The sequence below is a fragment of the Saccopteryx bilineata genome, chromosome 9 (assembly GCF_036850765.1).
Source record: "Saccopteryx bilineata isolate mSacBil1 chromosome 9, mSacBil1_pri_phased_curated, whole genome shotgun sequence".
NCBI lineage: Eukaryota > Metazoa > Chordata > Mammalia > Chiroptera > Emballonuridae > Saccopteryx > Saccopteryx bilineata.
Window position 1 is genome coordinate 17,864,670 of NC_089498.1, and position 16,652 is coordinate 17,881,321.

At 53.7% G+C, this 16,652-nt stretch overlaps 1 protein-coding gene across 2 annotated transcripts; it reads left to right on the top strand.

Annotated features, from left to right (window-relative positions):
- The first annotated feature begins 5,800 nt into the window (after nt 1-5,800).
- On the top strand, nt 5,801-16,641 carry HSD11B2 (hydroxysteroid 11-beta dehydrogenase 2). Of its 2 annotated transcripts, XM_066243393.1 has the most exons (6): nt 5,801-6,173; nt 6,381-6,470; nt 14,731-14,943; nt 15,060-15,245; nt 15,345-15,482; nt 15,669-16,641. In XM_066243393.1, the coding sequence occupies exons 2-6, from the start codon at nt 6,416-6,418 to the stop codon at nt 16,088-16,090; spliced, it is 1,014 nt and encodes a 337-aa protein (XP_066099490.1). In that variant the 5' UTR covers nt 5,801-6,173; nt 6,381-6,415; the 3' UTR covers nt 16,091-16,641. The 2 variants fall into 2 exon arrangements, with proteins under 2 accessions (XP_066099490.1, XP_066099489.1); XM_066243392.1 differs by lacking the exons at nt 5,801-6,173; nt 6,381-6,470 and adding an exon at nt 11,046-11,451.
- The last annotated feature ends 11 nt before the right edge of the window (nt 16,642-16,652 follow it).

A 16,652-nucleotide genomic window follows, 5' to 3' on the forward strand; every position in this document is an offset into this window, starting at 1 on the left:
TCCTACAGAAACTGGGAGGGTTTTCCTTTTATTTGGTGCAGATTTCACATTTCTATCGTCTTTTGTTGCTTTCCTGTGACCAGTCAAAAGTGCACCATGACTTTATAGACACACTGTATATATAATAGCTTAAAATATGTTGTGCAAAGTAACTCCCTTATTTATTTCTTTTAACTCAGGCATAAATCCTGCTAGGAGCCCCCATCTTTCGGGCTGGTGGGAAATTCGATCTTGGTCTTCACTAAGCTCCTCTTACCCAAGTTATTCTAAGGAGCAGGATCTCCTACGGCAATATTCTGAAAAGCACCCTCTGGTCTTGGGTCCTCTCTGGCACTGAGCCATAGCCTTTGTCACATCCACAAGGACTTTCAGGCCTTAGGCTCTGTGGGGCCATGCCTGCTTCCCCTGGGGCAACACAGGACAGGCACCTGCTACCTCTGTTCCACGGCTGCGGACTCTCTCCTCTTTCTCTGCCTGGGAACCTCCCTGTGGACCCATTATCCCTGAAAGCTCTCCCCTTTTCCTTAGGGACAGTCAGACTGGACTCGCCCATGAACTCGGGCTTTCTTAAAAGAAAGGAAGAGGCTTTGTCTTCCACTTTCCTGCCAGCTGCCATATCCACATCTCCAAGGCCTTAAAATGGTGAGTGGCTAGTTACCTGCTCAAATTGGACTGGCCAGAACACATCCCAACCTCTGAAATGCATGCTCCCAAGCATATGGTAACAACAACATAACAAATCCTGCTCTGTCACATGCCAGTTGTGAGTCTTGTGCAAGTGACTTTATCTCTCTCTGATTTAAAAGCCTTGTTTCTAGGACTGATAAACTCAAACTTGATGTGGAATAAGGATCAGTGTTGCTCTGGCCTCAGAAGTACAAGAAGGCTCCTCAAGTCTTATCTGGAGTAGGAGAACTGAGGGTCAAACAGAGATAGTAACCAGAAATCAAAGTAGAAAACAAACCCTGTATCCCCACAGGAAAAAGAAGGTCCCAAGAGTCACAGCTGTCTAGACCTGGGTCCACCCCCTCCCAGGCACCTCTCCTGAATTTCCCATTGGTATCTAGGTGCAACATGTCCCTACATGCCCTCTGTCCTTTCCACAAACCTGCTCTTCGCCTTGGGCCCTCCAAAGGGCACTACCATCTACTGAGTCTCCTCCTAGTCCTTGCCCATCTAACCCCAACAGTTCCCAGACCATGCAATCCTCCCTCTAAAACATGTCCTGTGTTCATTCTTCCCACTCCACTCCAGCCCAGACCACCAGCATCTTTGTTGCTGACTCTGCAACAGCCTCCAGTCTGGTCTGCCTAACATCAGCCTGCCTGCTTCCAGTCCATCCTCCTCTTAGCTGCCAGACTTGTCATTCTTTCTCATAATTTGTTAAAGCAGTGGTAATCCCACTTTAACAAATTAAGCCCCCAAAGATGTTTACATCCTAATCTCTGGAACCTATGACTATGTTACCATACATGGCAAAAGGACTTTGCAGATATGAGTAAGGATCTTGAGATGGAAGATTATCCACCTAGAGACAGTGTGATCACAAGGGCCTTATAAGAGAATGTGCTGCTGAAAGCATAGGTCAGAAGAATTTTAAAACACTACACTGCTGGTGTTGAATATGAAAGAATAAGCCATGAGCCAGGGAATCCAGGGGCCTCAGTAGCTGGAAAAGACAAGAAAACATATACTCTCCTGGAGCGTCCAGAAGGAACCAGTCTGCCTGTGCCTTGACTTTAGCCTTATGAGACCCATTTTAAGCTTCTGACCTCCAGGACTGTAAGATAATACATTTGTGTTGTTTTAAACCACTAAATTTGATGCAATTTGTTATGGCAGCAACAAGAAACTAGTACAGTAAGTTTCAAATAGAGTTAAGTACACATACATGTAAGCAATTACAGCTGTTTCATTTGAAACAAAAAGGCAAGTGACACTCAGTGTCTGTCTGAGTGACTCCAGGTCAGACCATCTGAGGACTCCCTCAGGCCAAATTTGCTTTTTAAAGGTATAGGCAGTTTAATCACATTCTTCTGAATTTGTCATCATGCTGTGGTCTCCATTCCAGAGTCGGAGACTGCCCAGGCCATCTTCGACTGACGAAGGCCACAAATTGCCTGCTCCCAAGCAGACAGGTGGCAAAAATCTTCCTAAAAGGAAAACATCACCGAACCAGTCTTCTGTTTAAGATAAGCAGGGTTTCTTTGCCTTTAAACAAATTGAAACACCAAAGCATGGCTCCCACCACCCCGCTCAGCAAGCTCTTGTCCACCTCCTCATCCCTGTGCCTGTAAGGCTTATGCAATTCCTGGAACCTGCAGTGTTCACTCCTACCCCCAGGCCTTTTCCCACAGGGTTCCCTTCACGTGGAGTGTTGTTCCAACTCCTCCCACCTCCTCTGGCCAATTTCTATGAAAATGTGACACATTTTTCTGGAACAGAAGTCAGTCCCTAGGGCAGAACTTGTTCCTGCCCAGAGCTGCTTTCCATGACCTACAGGGCAGGTCTGCCTAGGGTAGAAGAGCCCAGACCACAGGGAGAAAAAGCCCACTGTGGTTGTGAGGGCTTGTGCTTACACGTGTGTGAGAAGTTCCCAAGCTGGCTGACATGGCTCCTAGGATTGCCGGAAGATACTCCTGGGCGGGCGGCTGGCGGGCAAAGGCGGCTCATCCTGCCCTGGGCCAGAACCAGAGGCCCATCCTTAGTGCCAGTGTTTGCCCAGGCTTCCTGGAGTTGTCGCTTGTCCCAGGGCAGGCCAGTGGTTATGCATTTCAACCCTAGTTCTGCCAGTCACTAGCAGGACAAATTCCTTAACCTTGCTAATTCTCAGTTTGCTCCTATGTGAAATGGGGTAACAATAGCTATTATAGTGGGTGGTAATGAAGCCTGAAAATGTGGTCAGGCCTATAAAAACAGAGTACTCAGTTGGTAGTAAACACTGATACACATAATCTAGACCATATTTGTCTTTCTACCAGGAATGATGCTATCCATTTCATCAACTAATAGAATTAAGTTTTAATGATCAGTTTAGCCTGGGTGGGACGAGGTCAGCCACAGCTCTTGCTTGAGTCCACTTCATCTGGGTCACAGTACCCTTTCCAATGGGCCCTGGATGAGTCAGCCCATCCACTTGGCCGGTCCCCATGACCACCAGCAGCTCTTGCCCCAGCAAGCACAGCGGCCTCCTGGCTGGTCTTTCTGCTTCCATTGTAGGCTCCCCACACTGTCAGTCCATTCTCCTCACAGTTTGTGGCTGTCTTTTTTTTTTTTTTTTTTTTTTTTTTTAAGCCAAGCAGATTATTTTACTTCCTGCTTACAACCCTCAGTGACTCTCCCTGCTCCCCCAGGGAGCAGTGTTTCTATATGCCATAAAATTGGAATCAAAACCTCCTCCTCCCCACAGCCTCCAAGACCTCCTTTGCCCTATGGCTCCAGCTGACCCCTGCATCCCTCTGGACTCCCTTTCCTCAAAGGAGCAGGCTCCCTCTACACAGGGCCTTTGCACATGACATTCTAACTGCCTGGAACATCACTTTCTCCAAGAGAGTTTTCTCTCACCCTCAAAATAGAAGTGGCTTTGCTGCCACATAGCACCAGGGGACTCTGCTTTCTAGTTCCTTCTGTGCAGTGATCAGATCAGGGGCTGTCCCTCCAGCCAGACAGACCACAAGGAGAGGAATGTGTTTTTCTAGCTCATGATGGCTTCCCTAGCACAAAGCCTGGGTCATAGTAAGCACTCAGTTGAAGTTTATCGAATGAAGGAAGGAGGAAAGGAAAGAACAAAGGAAAGGACGGTGCTGTTTATAGGAATTCTTTTGTGAGGCCTTTTGTGAAGTAACTACTACTTGCTGACTTATTTTTGGTGTAAAATGGACTTTCCTTATATTACCGTCCCTTCGTAGTAAAACTATTTTTTCCATGTCCCTCGTAAAAGTTGTTTTTTATTTGCTACACTCAAGATATTTTCCTCCCATTAATTTTTTCTTGTTAAGTGATTTTTACGACCACTTTGTGCTTCAAGAAAGAACTGCCGTTCGGTATTTAGAATATTCTCCCAGCTTCCTCAGTGAGAAGGCTCTGGCAGCGTTCCCACTGTTGACTATAACCAGGGCAGCTTGGAACACGATGTCACCCCTCCAGAACTCTCTCGGATCTAGATAAAACTTACTGTGTGCCTCTAGTTGGGAACAAGGTGTTTGGAAACAGCACCTTATGCAACAGAGCTGCTGCAGGGCCGTCCCTTGGAGGCAAATGAAATAAAATCATGGTGTGTGGAAAATGTGTCCGCAGAGTCCTAGGAAGCAAAGATTTTAAAGTTTCTCTGCCAGTAATTCAGTTTTTTATGTTATGTTTCTTGGAAAACTGAAGGCTTATATTTACCACATGTGTTACCTAAGTTGCAGAAAGGGGGGAAAATGGTATCCTGCTGTGGTAAGGATTTCCGTGGCATCCTGGTTAAAGCTGCCCTTTTTGCAACCGACCTCCACCCAGCCGTGCACGTGCTCCCTGGGGAGGGGTATTCCCACTCCCCGTGAAAGCTATCATTTTGCTCGCTCATTTCTGTGGGGAAAGGCATGTGCATGCAAAGTTGTTGCCTGTTCCTACTTTATTACAGAAATACACAGGGCTGAGGCACCTGCATTTTTTCCTCGAATACTTTAAAGCAGATTATATTAGGGAACTTCTCAGGCCCGTTCCCAGTGGAATTTCCTTTGAGTGTTCATGTCTCGAAACCTTATGTAACCTGACACAATTATCTGAAAAGGCTCAGAATCCAAGAGAGCAGTGTTCTGAGCTAGGAATGAAGGTCAGAGCTGGAAAAGAAGTGTTCTCCCCTGCCTGGGGACCGGGTCATGCTTCACTATGACAATGCTCAATTCACGTTCCGAAGAAAAATGCCCACCCCCTGGCACAGCGACCAGTGGGTGCACTTGCTTCATCTCTTTGAACAGGGAACCGCTTAACGAGCTGCTCGAGGGATGTGACAAAGCCCCCGACCTAGCTGGCAGTTAAAAATATTTCGATAATCACCTTGAACAACTGGCCTTTCTAGGATGGAAACGAGAGTGGCTTGGGTCCCTTGTAGGGGGGATAACCCCTTCCACTGACTCAAAACTCAAACCCTCCTGAGCCCTGGGGGTGGGGGAGTCTCCTGTCAGCAGTTAGTGCTGCAAATGGAGTTATATGTGGAGGGTCTGGAAACCATATTTTCACCAAATAGTCAGTCCGGGTGACTCTGACTCAAGCCCCAGCCCAGGGCACAAATCAGGAAATTAACACACACACATCCCCCATTCCTGAGAGCCCTTGGGCCTAGAAGCTTCTTTTTCTCCTTTGGTTTTCACTTTTAGAAATCCTAACCCCGTTCACTGTTTGCATACTAGCAGCAAGGACCCGGACCTCCGAGGAGGCAGGCACCATTCATAGGTGGTTGGCTTTTCAAGGAATTTGCTGGAGAAAACTTTAGGACAGGCTGTGAACAAAACCTCCTTCCATCTGGTTTCAGTTTATTTAAAAAACACACACACAGACCTCCCCACCAGTAATCAGAAAACAGCCTCAGCTTCCACCGGGCTGGTATTCGCCACCGCGGGTGGGGCTGAATTATGTATATGCAAATAAAGTAAACCAGTCAGCCAACAGCAACTAAGTTTTGTATCTCTTGCAGTTGTTCTGCCCAGAAAAGGCCTGAATCAGGGGTGATGGAAGCTGTAAGGAAGCAAGATTTGGAATTAGTTTTAACAACTTGCCTTAATTCTACCGTTGGGAGACATGTTTCTAATTCCAGAAGCAAATTTTAAAAGGTCGATAGTCTTTTGCCTAGTGATTGCCCACTGCACAATGCCAAAGTCCTAGGCTGAAGGCGAGGGGGCAGTGCGGCGTGATGGTCTGATGGTTAGGAGCGTAGTGTCTGGCCAGCTATGTGATGTAGGGCGCGTCATTTAACCTCTGTGAGTCTGCTTTCTTTCATATAGGAAGGGGATAATGATAGTACCTGCTTCATAGTGATAACGTGAGGAGAGTAAGTAAATAAAGTACGAGCAAGTTGGATACAAAAGCCAGGCATACGGCAAACAGTAAATGTAACAGAAGCTTATGAATAGCCCAAAGCCACACAGCAAGATCCAAGAAGGCCGGTTTCACCTGGAGTCAGCCAAGTTCTCCGGGTAAGTGTTCCCCGCTGGGGCTTGCCTCTCCCTTGGGCTGGCCCAGAAAACCCTTCAGGAGACATTATTGTAGTATTTCCCAAACTCGAGGGCCCTAATTTCCAAACACCTGCCTTCAATCTCAGAGGCAAACTAAAAGTTCAGAGGAGAGTTTGAAAGCGTATGTTATGTTGCTGCCTCTCACTTTCCCCTCTCCCCTCTTCCAAGGACCGAAGGAGCCGATTTCCAGGTACACAGTCTAGATGGGGTACCGTGGAAAATGGAGAGGGGTTCAGTTCATGCCCAGAGCACGAGGAGGTGAGTCAGCTATCTCCCAGCCACGTGAGTGGTGTGCTGGGGACCACAGGCACCCAGCCACCTCTGGGCTCAACCCTTGCATGTCCATAAGCACCTCAGACTCTGTCCAAAAGAGTCCTCTCTGCCCCTCGTCTGCATTCAGCAACAGGACTCCCAGCCTCCATTCTTCCCCTGTCCCCAAATCCTTTTCCTGACCAACTGGAACAGGGCCTCATTTGCTTAAGATCTTCAGCAGCTCTCCTGTCCCTTCTCATGAAGTCTGAGGAGCTCAGCAACATGGCCCAGCGTAGCACAGTTCTCAGGAGCCTGGACTTTGGACTGAGGGACACCTGGATTTGAATCGTGGGGCTGGTCCAAGATCCAAACTCAAGTGTATCTGAGTTTGAGACCTTGAACCATTTTCTCAGCCTCTGGAAGCCTCAGTTTCCTTGAATGTAAATAGTAATAATACTCCCTACAAAGGGCTAGGGTGAGGCCCGTGCACCCCAGGGCTGGGACAGACCAGGAGCCTTGGAGGCCAGCGCGTGGAATGAAGAGTAGGAGTGAACCTGTGGTGGCGCAGTGGGTAAAGCGTCAACCTGGAAACGCTGAGGTTGCTGATTCAAAGCCCCGGGCTTGCCTGGTCAAGGCACATATGGGAGTTGATGCTTCCAGCTCCTTCCCCCTTCTCTCTCTCTGTCTCTCTAAAAATGAATAAATTAAAAAAATTTAAAAAAAAAAGAGTAGGGGTGATGTGGGGGAGGGTGCTGTCAGAACCAGGAAAGATGAGGCCATCTTCGGGCATGCTGAGTGTAAGGGGCTTAAGCATGTCCAAGGGAGGCATCTGCAGGCACGTCCAAGGGGACATGTGGGCCCGGAGTCCAGAGCGAGGCCTTGGCTGGAAAGGAGCGTGGGAGTCACCAGCATGTGAGTAGGAAGATGAGCTCATGCTGAAGGTAGTGGGTGTCCACAGCCAGAGGCCCCCCCGAAGAAAGAGAAGCTCCAAAGAGGAACCTGAGGGGTGGGGGCCCCCTCAGCGGTGGCCTCACTGGCGCCCCCGGGTCGAAGGGGCTGGGGCATGAGGACTGGCCCCACGGGAGAGGCTTCAAGGAAGCTAAGTTAACTGAAGGCAGAGATGTGTAGGGTGTTTGGGGGCTAAAATGTCATTCACCGATGACCTTTGGTGAAGTCAGGAGGGAAAGGTGGCTCTGAGCTAGACTGAGGGAGAGGAGAGTGGCAACGGTGATGGTTGACAATTTTAGAGAAATGTGGCTGAAAATGGGGGAGGGGAGTGCGTGAAAACAATGCTTGCGGAGAGGGAGAGAGGACTGAGGTAAAAGCAGTTCTTTATTGTGGTTCCTTCCCAGTGGGAGGGGCCAGAGCCTGAGTTCTGGCCGCTGGGAAGGGCCCAGCAGTTAGTGTATCATATCCGTGTGGCCCACCCAGCACAGGGCCCAGCACGCAGTGGGGACTCAATAAAAGGATGCTGTCTTCGAGGATGGGATCCATAACCCAGGTGGAGGGACTGGCCATTGGGGCCCCTCTGCCATCAGACCAGGAAGGAGGGGTAATGGGGTGCCAGGGGTGAACAGAGTGCAGGGTAGGGCATCTCTGGGACTCTGCTGCCTCCTCTGAGCTGGACCAAAGGGAGGAAGTGGTGATAAGGGAGTGCCTGACTCCAGGAACCCTACTGTGTAGTCAGGGGGTAGAGCCTGAGCTTTTGAAGGCTGCCACTTGGCACCCCATGCCCAGCACAAATCCGACAGTCATTTTCACTTTATCCCCTTCAGAGCCATGCCCTCCCCTAACGGCCAGCAGGTGGTGCCAGTGAGCTGCTGGACTCAGCTGGAGGAGCCGGCATCCAGCCCCCCAGCCTTCCACCCGCTGCGCGGCCCTCTGAAGCCTGGGGGCATGCGAAGGATTTGGCTCACCAGCTTTCTGACAGGGGCTGGGGGATGGGGACAGGACTAGAACGGAGGGAGGCTATGGGCTCAGAGGCTTTGCTCCTGGTTACCCTTCATTCCTGTCCCTGCCAGGCCCTGCCTTATCTGCTGGGGCTCCTGCCCCCTTCCCTTCTCTTCCCTGGAGGCCCCTGCCAGCCCAGACTCCTGGTTCTGGCAGAGGCTGGTTCTCTGCCCCTGGGCAGACACAACCTGGCACCGGGCCCCAGACAGGGTTGGGCCAGCCACTCCCAGCTGTGACTGCCCAAACCACCTTCTTTCTACTTCCAGAATATCTCCTCCTGGTCAGTTTACCCCTTCCCCCTTCCCATGAAGGAGTCACAGGAGGCTAAAGCATTGATGCTGGGAAGAAGGCATGACCTCCTGGCCTAGAAAGTGAGAGGAAATGTGTCAGGGGGCAGATAGATAGATAGATAGATAGATAAGATAGATAGATAGATGTGGCAGATCACCTAGTCCTGCAAGACCCAGACCACACAAGACTAATGGTTCCTTTTAAGGTGGCAGTGCCCCAGAAGCTGAGCTGGAGACACCCCCCCCCCCCATCCTAATCATCCTATACTTTGCAGCAAAAGACGATTCCCTCCGCTCTCAGCAGGTTTCTCCCCATCACAGGCTTTCCAGTGAGTCACAGACCCTTCCTAGGACAGTATAGGATCCTGTTCCTCAATCCCTGTTCTCGCCTTGCTTTTCTCATTTCCATCTCCCTAACCCTTCAACTCCTGCTCTTGACAGGTGCTGGTACTACTTACGTGGTCTTGACCTTGAAGGCTGCCTGGGATCCCCACCTCACCCTCTCCTCCACACCCTCTCCCAAAGGGAAGCCTCTAAAGAACTGAAGCTAGAGGAACTAGTGCCAGATTCTCAGCATGGTGACTAGAGCTGGGCGGGGAGTGGGTCCCACCAATCCCGGTATATAGCTCAGATCAGGGAGTCAGGCCAAGGGTGCTGTGCCTACCTTTGGGTCTGGACCATAGATTTAGGGTAAGAGGACTCAACAGGTTTTGGAAAAGAAACGTTTCCCTGAGTTTCCAAAGGATGACCCAGACCATAGAAGAATTACTGGAAACACGCACAATACATACGAAGTGACGGCACAGGGAGAGACATTCCATGTGTGCAGAGACAAGCCATGGAGCCCATGGACTTGAGTATACACAAATATAGGCACACAAGGTCATATACCCAAGGTCAGGTCACACACCCTCTCCAAGCAAGTCCTGCCTTCCAGAGCCAGCCTAGTCTGTCACCCAAACTTATAGGAGGAATATGTAGGAACACAGGAGTGCTCTGGATGGGAAATGGATTCTCTACCCAAAGCCTGTCCCCTTAAGTGGGTCTGACTCCCAGCCCCACTCACTGAAACACCCCTGGGCCACCACGGGGCCATGCCTGGGTGGCAGAGAAGGCTTTGGAGGAGGCATTGCTTTGAAGCTGTGGCACAGCCTGGGCACTTAAAATACAAAATGGGCAACAGAGCTGGGTGGGGTCCATGACCTTCTAGGATCAACTGTGGGCATGGATGAGATACTGGGCAAGGCTCAGAAGCCCACAGGAAGCAGGAAGCCCCTCTGCCATGGGCTGTACCTTCTGCCCTCAGCATAGGGCCTGGCAGTCAGGTACTGGCACCAATTCCTACTGCCTGGCAGAACCCTGGCATGAATGCCAAGCACAAGGTGCCAGACACGGGGGTGTGCAGGGTGGGGGGCCGCCAGGCCACACACAAACACAAACCTTTATACGCACAGGGAGGGAAATGCACCCACACTCACATTGCTTATTTTATCCCCTGGGGAATAATGGGAACAGGGCAGGCATCACCCTGTCCTAGAGGCTGCCCTCACTGACTCCCCAGGTGTCCCCAATGGCCCTGCTCTTGAAGTCCCTGGGGTAGGAGGGTGGGCTGGAGGTAATGGGAGGCCCAGCCGCTTCCTGTGACTCCCATTCTCTCCCCCACCAGCACCCCCCCCATACATAAACTTGTGTGGCAGGAGGAGGTGCAGCTGGTGCATCTCCAGGGCAGGGAAGGGGAAGGTAGGGCAAAGACTCCCAAGAACCCGGCCAAGAGCCGGGTGGTCATCCTGCTTCCCCCAATCCCCTCCCCAAGCCGGTTTTTGTGGCCCGGGTTTTGTGAATGCGTGTCCAGGAGTGTGTGCGATGGCTCTGCGGCCGCGCACGGCGTGGGAGCGCGGTGGTAGCGGCGGCCGGATAGGGCGATCTGGTTCCCCGCGGCGTACTGTCAGTGTAGGGCGCTTGGAGGGAGGTTGTGCGTGTCTTCAGGTGCCCCAAGCAAGTGTGAGCTGGGTGTGTTCACCTGGGAGCGGCGGCTCAGAGGCCGGGGAGCGTGTGTGGGAACTCGGAGGTGAGCGGAGGCTGACCACGAGGGTTGGACGGTAGGGCCCTCTCTCAGGCCAGGCAGGCCCCACGGCGGGGCGTCTCCTCTTCCAGCAGCAACTTTGGGACTTTGTTCCGGCTTCTTCGAAAGCAGTTTTGGCTGCGGGGGCGGGGCGGGGCGGAGGCGGGGGCACCTGCCCGGCTCTGGGTGCCAGGACTGATGGAGAACGGCCACGCCCCCTCCCCGCCTCCGCTCCGCCTTCTCCCCCGCCCCCGGGGCTCTTTATAAGCTCGGCCCGAGGGCGAACAGAGAAAGCGAGTATTTCTCCCGCCCTGGTCCGTTTTCTGCTGCACCCCGCGCCCGTCTCCCCGGCACCGATTTCCTACTCCCGACCCCCAAGCCCAGCCACTACCCCGGCCCGCCCCAGTCCGGCCGGCAGCCATGGAGCGCTGGCCTTGGCCGTCGGGCGGCGCCTGGCTGCTCGTGGCGGCCCGTGCACTGCTGCAGCTACTGCGCGCAGACCTACGTCTGGGCCGCCCGCTGTTGGCGGCGCTGGCGCTGTTGGCCGCGCTCGACTGGCTGTGCCAGCGCCTGCTGCCCCCGCTGGCTGCACTCGCCGTGCTGGCCGCTGCCGGCTGGATCGCGTTGTCCTGCCTGGCGCGCCCGCCACGCCTGCCCGTGGCCACTCGCGCGGTGCTCATCACCGGTGAGTGCGCGGGGCGCGGGGACCCAGGCTTCTAGGGCGGGACCGGACACCCAGAGGGTTCCCATGGGCACGGCAAGGCAGGGGCCCCTGAATAGAAAGAGTCCCCTTCCCTTGGGTGCAGAGAGCGAACTAAGTAAGAAGCAATTTTACCTTCCCAAGTCTAGGTTAATTGCCTGCCGCTGCGGGGAGTGTTGGAGGGAAAATGAGCAGAGTGTGGGCAGGTGCGCAGGGGAGACTGCCGCTGAGAAAGCTGGAGTCTCTTGGAGTTTGTGATTTATACTATGGCCCTCCCCAAGAGAGCAATCTCTGAGGGACTTACGAGGATAGTCACTCCTTCCACTCTGCCTAACATGGGATGCAGTATCTCTTTCCTGGGGCCAGAGAAAGGCACTTAGACCAGCAGTTGAGAACCTCACCACCCAATTGGCTGGGATCCTTGAAGTCCAGAAAAGTTTGAGGTCACCATGACAAGTAGCTGGGCATTCAGCTGGCTCTCAGATCGGGCTGACCACCCTCAAACTGCTGAGGTGTAGAGTCCAGAGTCTGCACTCCACCTCCCATTCCTCCTAGTCCTCTGTGCCCAGAAAGGAGGCCTTAGCGAGCCGGGCTCAGGTGTTTCTGGCCGCCTGGCTGAGCTCCCTTTGTCTGGAGCAGGGAATAAATCTGTCACCAGATCGAGGGGAGGAAAAGGGGGGCTGAGGCCCCGCCGGAAGTGAGGAGGGGGAGAAAGGCCAGGGGGCACTGGCTCCATTGTATGGGAGGAGGGCAGCCTAGTCTCTCTCCCAAATCCCATGGCTTTGAACAGGTGCTCAGGGCGCTCTGCCTTTGCATCGGGCTTGGGCTGGGGGCAGCCACCAGACTGGCTTCTTGGAGATCTCAGTCCAGGAGAAGGCCCTGCATGATCAGATGGAACTCGGAGAACTTCCCAGAGGAGGCCATCCTTGAGCTGGGCCTCAGAGGATGGGTGGAGACAGGTGGAGTACGGAAGGTGTTCTGTATGAGACAAAGGGTGTGGAACAAAGGCTTGAGGCACAAATGAGCATGGTCTGAATGGGGGACAGTCTTCAGTCTGGTGGCTGGGATGTGGTGGGACATGGTGGGATGCAAAGTTGTTTCCTCAGGTGGAGCCTTGAATGCTAAGCAAGAAGCCAGACTGTGCTGAGGCAGGGTGCAAGTGGCCTGAGGGCTTGGGCTTCAAACAAAGAGAGTAGAGATAAAAGAGGGTTCAGGCCGCTAGGAGCGACCAGTGTTCTGAGTGCAGTGTGTGAAGCCTTAGGGGACCCTAGTTTCAGGAGTGTGAGGAAGAAAGATGACAGACCCCCCTGGTAGGACGTAGGTACTAAATGGTGAGCTTGCCCCAGGAATGGGCAGCTTCCCCCTCTGCCTTCTGATTTTTGAGCTGCCTCAACAGGACCCAGGCCATCTGCAAGGACTAGTGTCTTTCCTGAGATCTCACCCCAGGCTTTGGTGCTGCTTACTTCTTCTAGTCTTGAGCCTGAGAGGGAAGTGAGAGGAGGGATGCCTTCTGTGACGTGGGCTCCCCCATCTCTGGTTGCAAAGCCCCACAATGAAGGAGGGGAAGAGGACTGCCCAGCCCACACCATCTAAGCATCAGGTATAAGCCTCCAAGTTTCCCAAATGCCCGGAAACTCTGGAGGCCCCTTACCACCTGACTGAGACAAGTAGGTGGCCAGGCCCTGCCCCACCTGCCAGAGTGGCCTCCCCCTCCCTGAGAATGCCCCTGAGAACCACTGGCCAAGGCTACTTTGAAGCTCAGCCCGGGGTCAGCGTTTTGGCCAGTGGCTGGGTGCCTTGTATGCATATTTGTGCATTGACGGGAGGCAGGAGTCTCATGGGAATGAGCCAGTGTATTGTTCACAGCTCACTACAGGTAGGTTGGAGGTATGTACAGGTATATGACTGCACATGAGTAAGAGGGGTGCAAGATGTGGCGAACTGCTGGGACAACAGGGGTAAGGCTCTGGGAAGCCTCAATTTCCTTGGGAAGGACCTGTCTGCTCTGGGGCGGGGACTGCTTTGGCGAGTGGACACACACGTGCTCACTCCCCTGCCCTAGCTAGGCTTGTCCAGGAAGGATGCCTCCCCCCAGCCACACAAAGCCCAGCTTGAAGCGCCTAGCCCATCTGTGTAATGTGCCTCACTGCAGAGAGCGGGTACAGAACCATCCAGGATGGGGAGGCAGAGCAGCTTGGCAGTTTCTGCTCAGGGAGGGAAGACCAGTGAGGGAGGAGGCGCTGCCCACAGAGCCAGGATTGGAGTGGGAACAATCAAGGAAGCAGAGGCTTATCGGACCCCACTCTGCCTCTGCCTGGCGGTTCCTCTCTCCATACCAAAGACAGGACATTAAGCTTTCAGGAGTGGTAACTGACCTCAGGTCACACTTGGTGGGTGTGGGAAGGGATAAAAATGCAAGTCTGTTCTCTCCATCCATCCTTGTCCCTGTCCTGGGGGCAAGTGGTCTGCAGCTCAGAGAAGGCCCCACTGTTGCCACTGATTGAAATTCCAAGGGTGGGGAGCAGGGGTGATTTGGGAATGGGCCTCCTGCTTGCCTGGAGCCTGGAACAGCCGTAGAGGGTGTTGAGGTTGGAAAGGCAGGCCAGCTCAGGTTGGGCAGGGCCTGGAAGATGGGAGCAGAGGGCTGGGGCTTCATCCCACACACTGTGGGAACCTTGGGGAGGTTTTCAGCAGCAGAGTTATATTGTCATTTTTGGAAAGATCCCTCTGGTTGCTTAGGTAGAGAATGGATATAAGGGATTAAGATGGGGCAGGACTAAAGCAGGGACGCTGCAGTGTCCAGGTAGGAGAAAGAAACCTGGCAAGGGCAGTGAGAGAGGAAGGGAGGCTGTGCAGTAATCCTGAGCGTTTGAGCAGAAGCTTGCTATCAAGCCGGCAGAAGGACATTAGGGCTGGGACTGGGTCTCAGGCTCACGTGGGACAGAGTCCTGACATTACTCTTTGCTGGCCAAGTGACTTTAGGAAGCAACTTAGCAGGTCTCAGTTTCGTCTATAAAGTGGGACTCGTAAGCCATATTTGATGGGCTTGCTATGCAGAATTGGAGATGACATCTGTGTAAGAGCAGATGATCAGCCAGGGGCGATGCCTGCCAAGATGGGTCTAGGAAAGGAGAGAGGGCTGCTGACTGCAGGTAGTTTGGGTGTCCAGGGGTCTGGCTCCAGTCTGGACCCTGGTGATCCTGGGGTTGTCTCGGGCTGGACTGGGCCACAGTGGAAGTTCACTGGCTGCCCTGCTCTGGCCAGGCTGTGACTCTGGTTTTGGCAAGGAGGCAGCCAAGAAGCTAGATGCCATGGGCTTCATGGTGCTGGCCACCGTATTGAACTTGGATAGCCCCGGTGCCCTCGAGCTGCGTGCCTGCTGTTCCCCTCACCTAAAGCTGCTGCAGATGGACCTGACCAAGCCAGCCGACATTAGCCGTGCCCTGGAGTTCACTAAGGCCCATACCACCAGCACAGGTCGGTGGGCATGGCTCCCAGAGAGGGGTGGCTGGGTAGGTGTGAGGGACGGAGCAGAGAGTGTAGGTTTGCTGCTGGCCTGACCCACTGCTGCCCTCCCTGCTCCATGCCCTCAGGCTTGTGGGGCCTAGTCAACAATGCGGGCTTCAATGATGTAGTGGCCGATGCAGAGCTGTCTCCAGTGGCCACATTCCGCAGCTGCATGGAGGTGAACTTCTTTGGTACACTGCAGCTGACTAAGGGCCTCTTGCCACTTTTGCGCCGGTCCAGGGGTCGCATTGTGACCCTGGGCAGCCCAGCAGGTGAGTGCACTCCCAGACAGGAAAAAAGCCCCTGGAATGGGGAGGGATGCTGGAGGTCCCTGGCCCAGGCTTAGCTACCCCATTCCCATCCATCCCCAGGAGACATGCCATATCCATGCTTGGGGGCCTACGGGACTTCCAAAGCGGCCATGGTGCTGCTCATGGACATATTCAGCTGTGAACTTCTACCCTGGGGGGTCAAGGTCAGCGTCATCCAGCCCGGCTGCTTCAAAACAGGTGCAAGTCAGGGTTGGGGGGTAGGGAGGCCTGGGGCTGGAAAAGAGGGGTGGGCGTGGTTTATGGGGGGCAGGCCTGAAGAGTGGGCATGGTTTTGGCAGGAGGCGGGTCACTGGCCTGTTAGACCTAGGTCTGTCTTTGGCTTCCCTAGCTGACCCCACGTTGATCTTACCACTTTTCCTCCAGAGTCAGTGAAAAATGTGGGCAACTGGGAGCGGCGCAAGCAGCTGCTGCTGGCCAGCCTACCCCAAGAGCTGCTGCAGGCCTATGGTGAGGACTACATTGAACACGTGCACGGGCAGTTCCTGCACTCGCTGAGCCTGGCACTGCCCGACCTCAGCCCGGTTGTAGATGCCATCATCGACGCGCTGCTGGCAGCTCAGCCACAACGCCGCTATTACCCGGGCCGTGGGCTGGGGCTCATGTACTTCATCCACTACTACCTGCCCGAGGGCCTACAGCGCCGCTTCCTGCAAACCTTCTTCATCAGTCCCTGTCTGCCAAGAGCACTGCGGCCTGGCAAGCCTGGCTCTACCCCCACCAAAGATGCAGCCCAAGAACCAGACCCAGACCCAAACCCGGGCCCTAACCCCACAGTGGCCCAATGAGCAGTGTGTACATATGGCCTAGCTCTTTCAGAAGAGGAGGTCCCATGAGCTCTTGGGCCTCCCCTGGGCATGTGACCCCCCACATGTGCCCTAGAGCCTGGCCAATGCCCTCCAGCCCCCTGCCACTGCCAATGCCCATGCCCCAGGTCAGACCTGGTGAGGCTAAGGTTTCCCAGTGAACCTCTGGGCCTCTCTATTGCTTCATGAGCCCAAAGAGACCCTCCAGGGTACAAGGCTCCACCCTGCAGCTTGGAGAATCCAGCTGGATGGGAAATTTAGGGCAAAACATAGCTGTAGCCTTTGACACGATCCCACAGTCAGTGCCTCTGCAAACTAGGAAGTGAAGAGGTAGGCTGGGGACCCCTCAGGACTATCTTTCAGCACTAGTGCCTCAGTGCTGTGACTCAGAGAGTGAATCTCAACTGTTCTTGACTGGCTCAAGAATCAGGGGCCCGAGCACCCACCCCAAACCCGCCATGCCACAGGGAGGCTGCCTACCCTACTTGCCTGATTGCCATTTTTTAAATAAAAGAATTTTTATTTCTCCTAGAGTAGGGGAGGT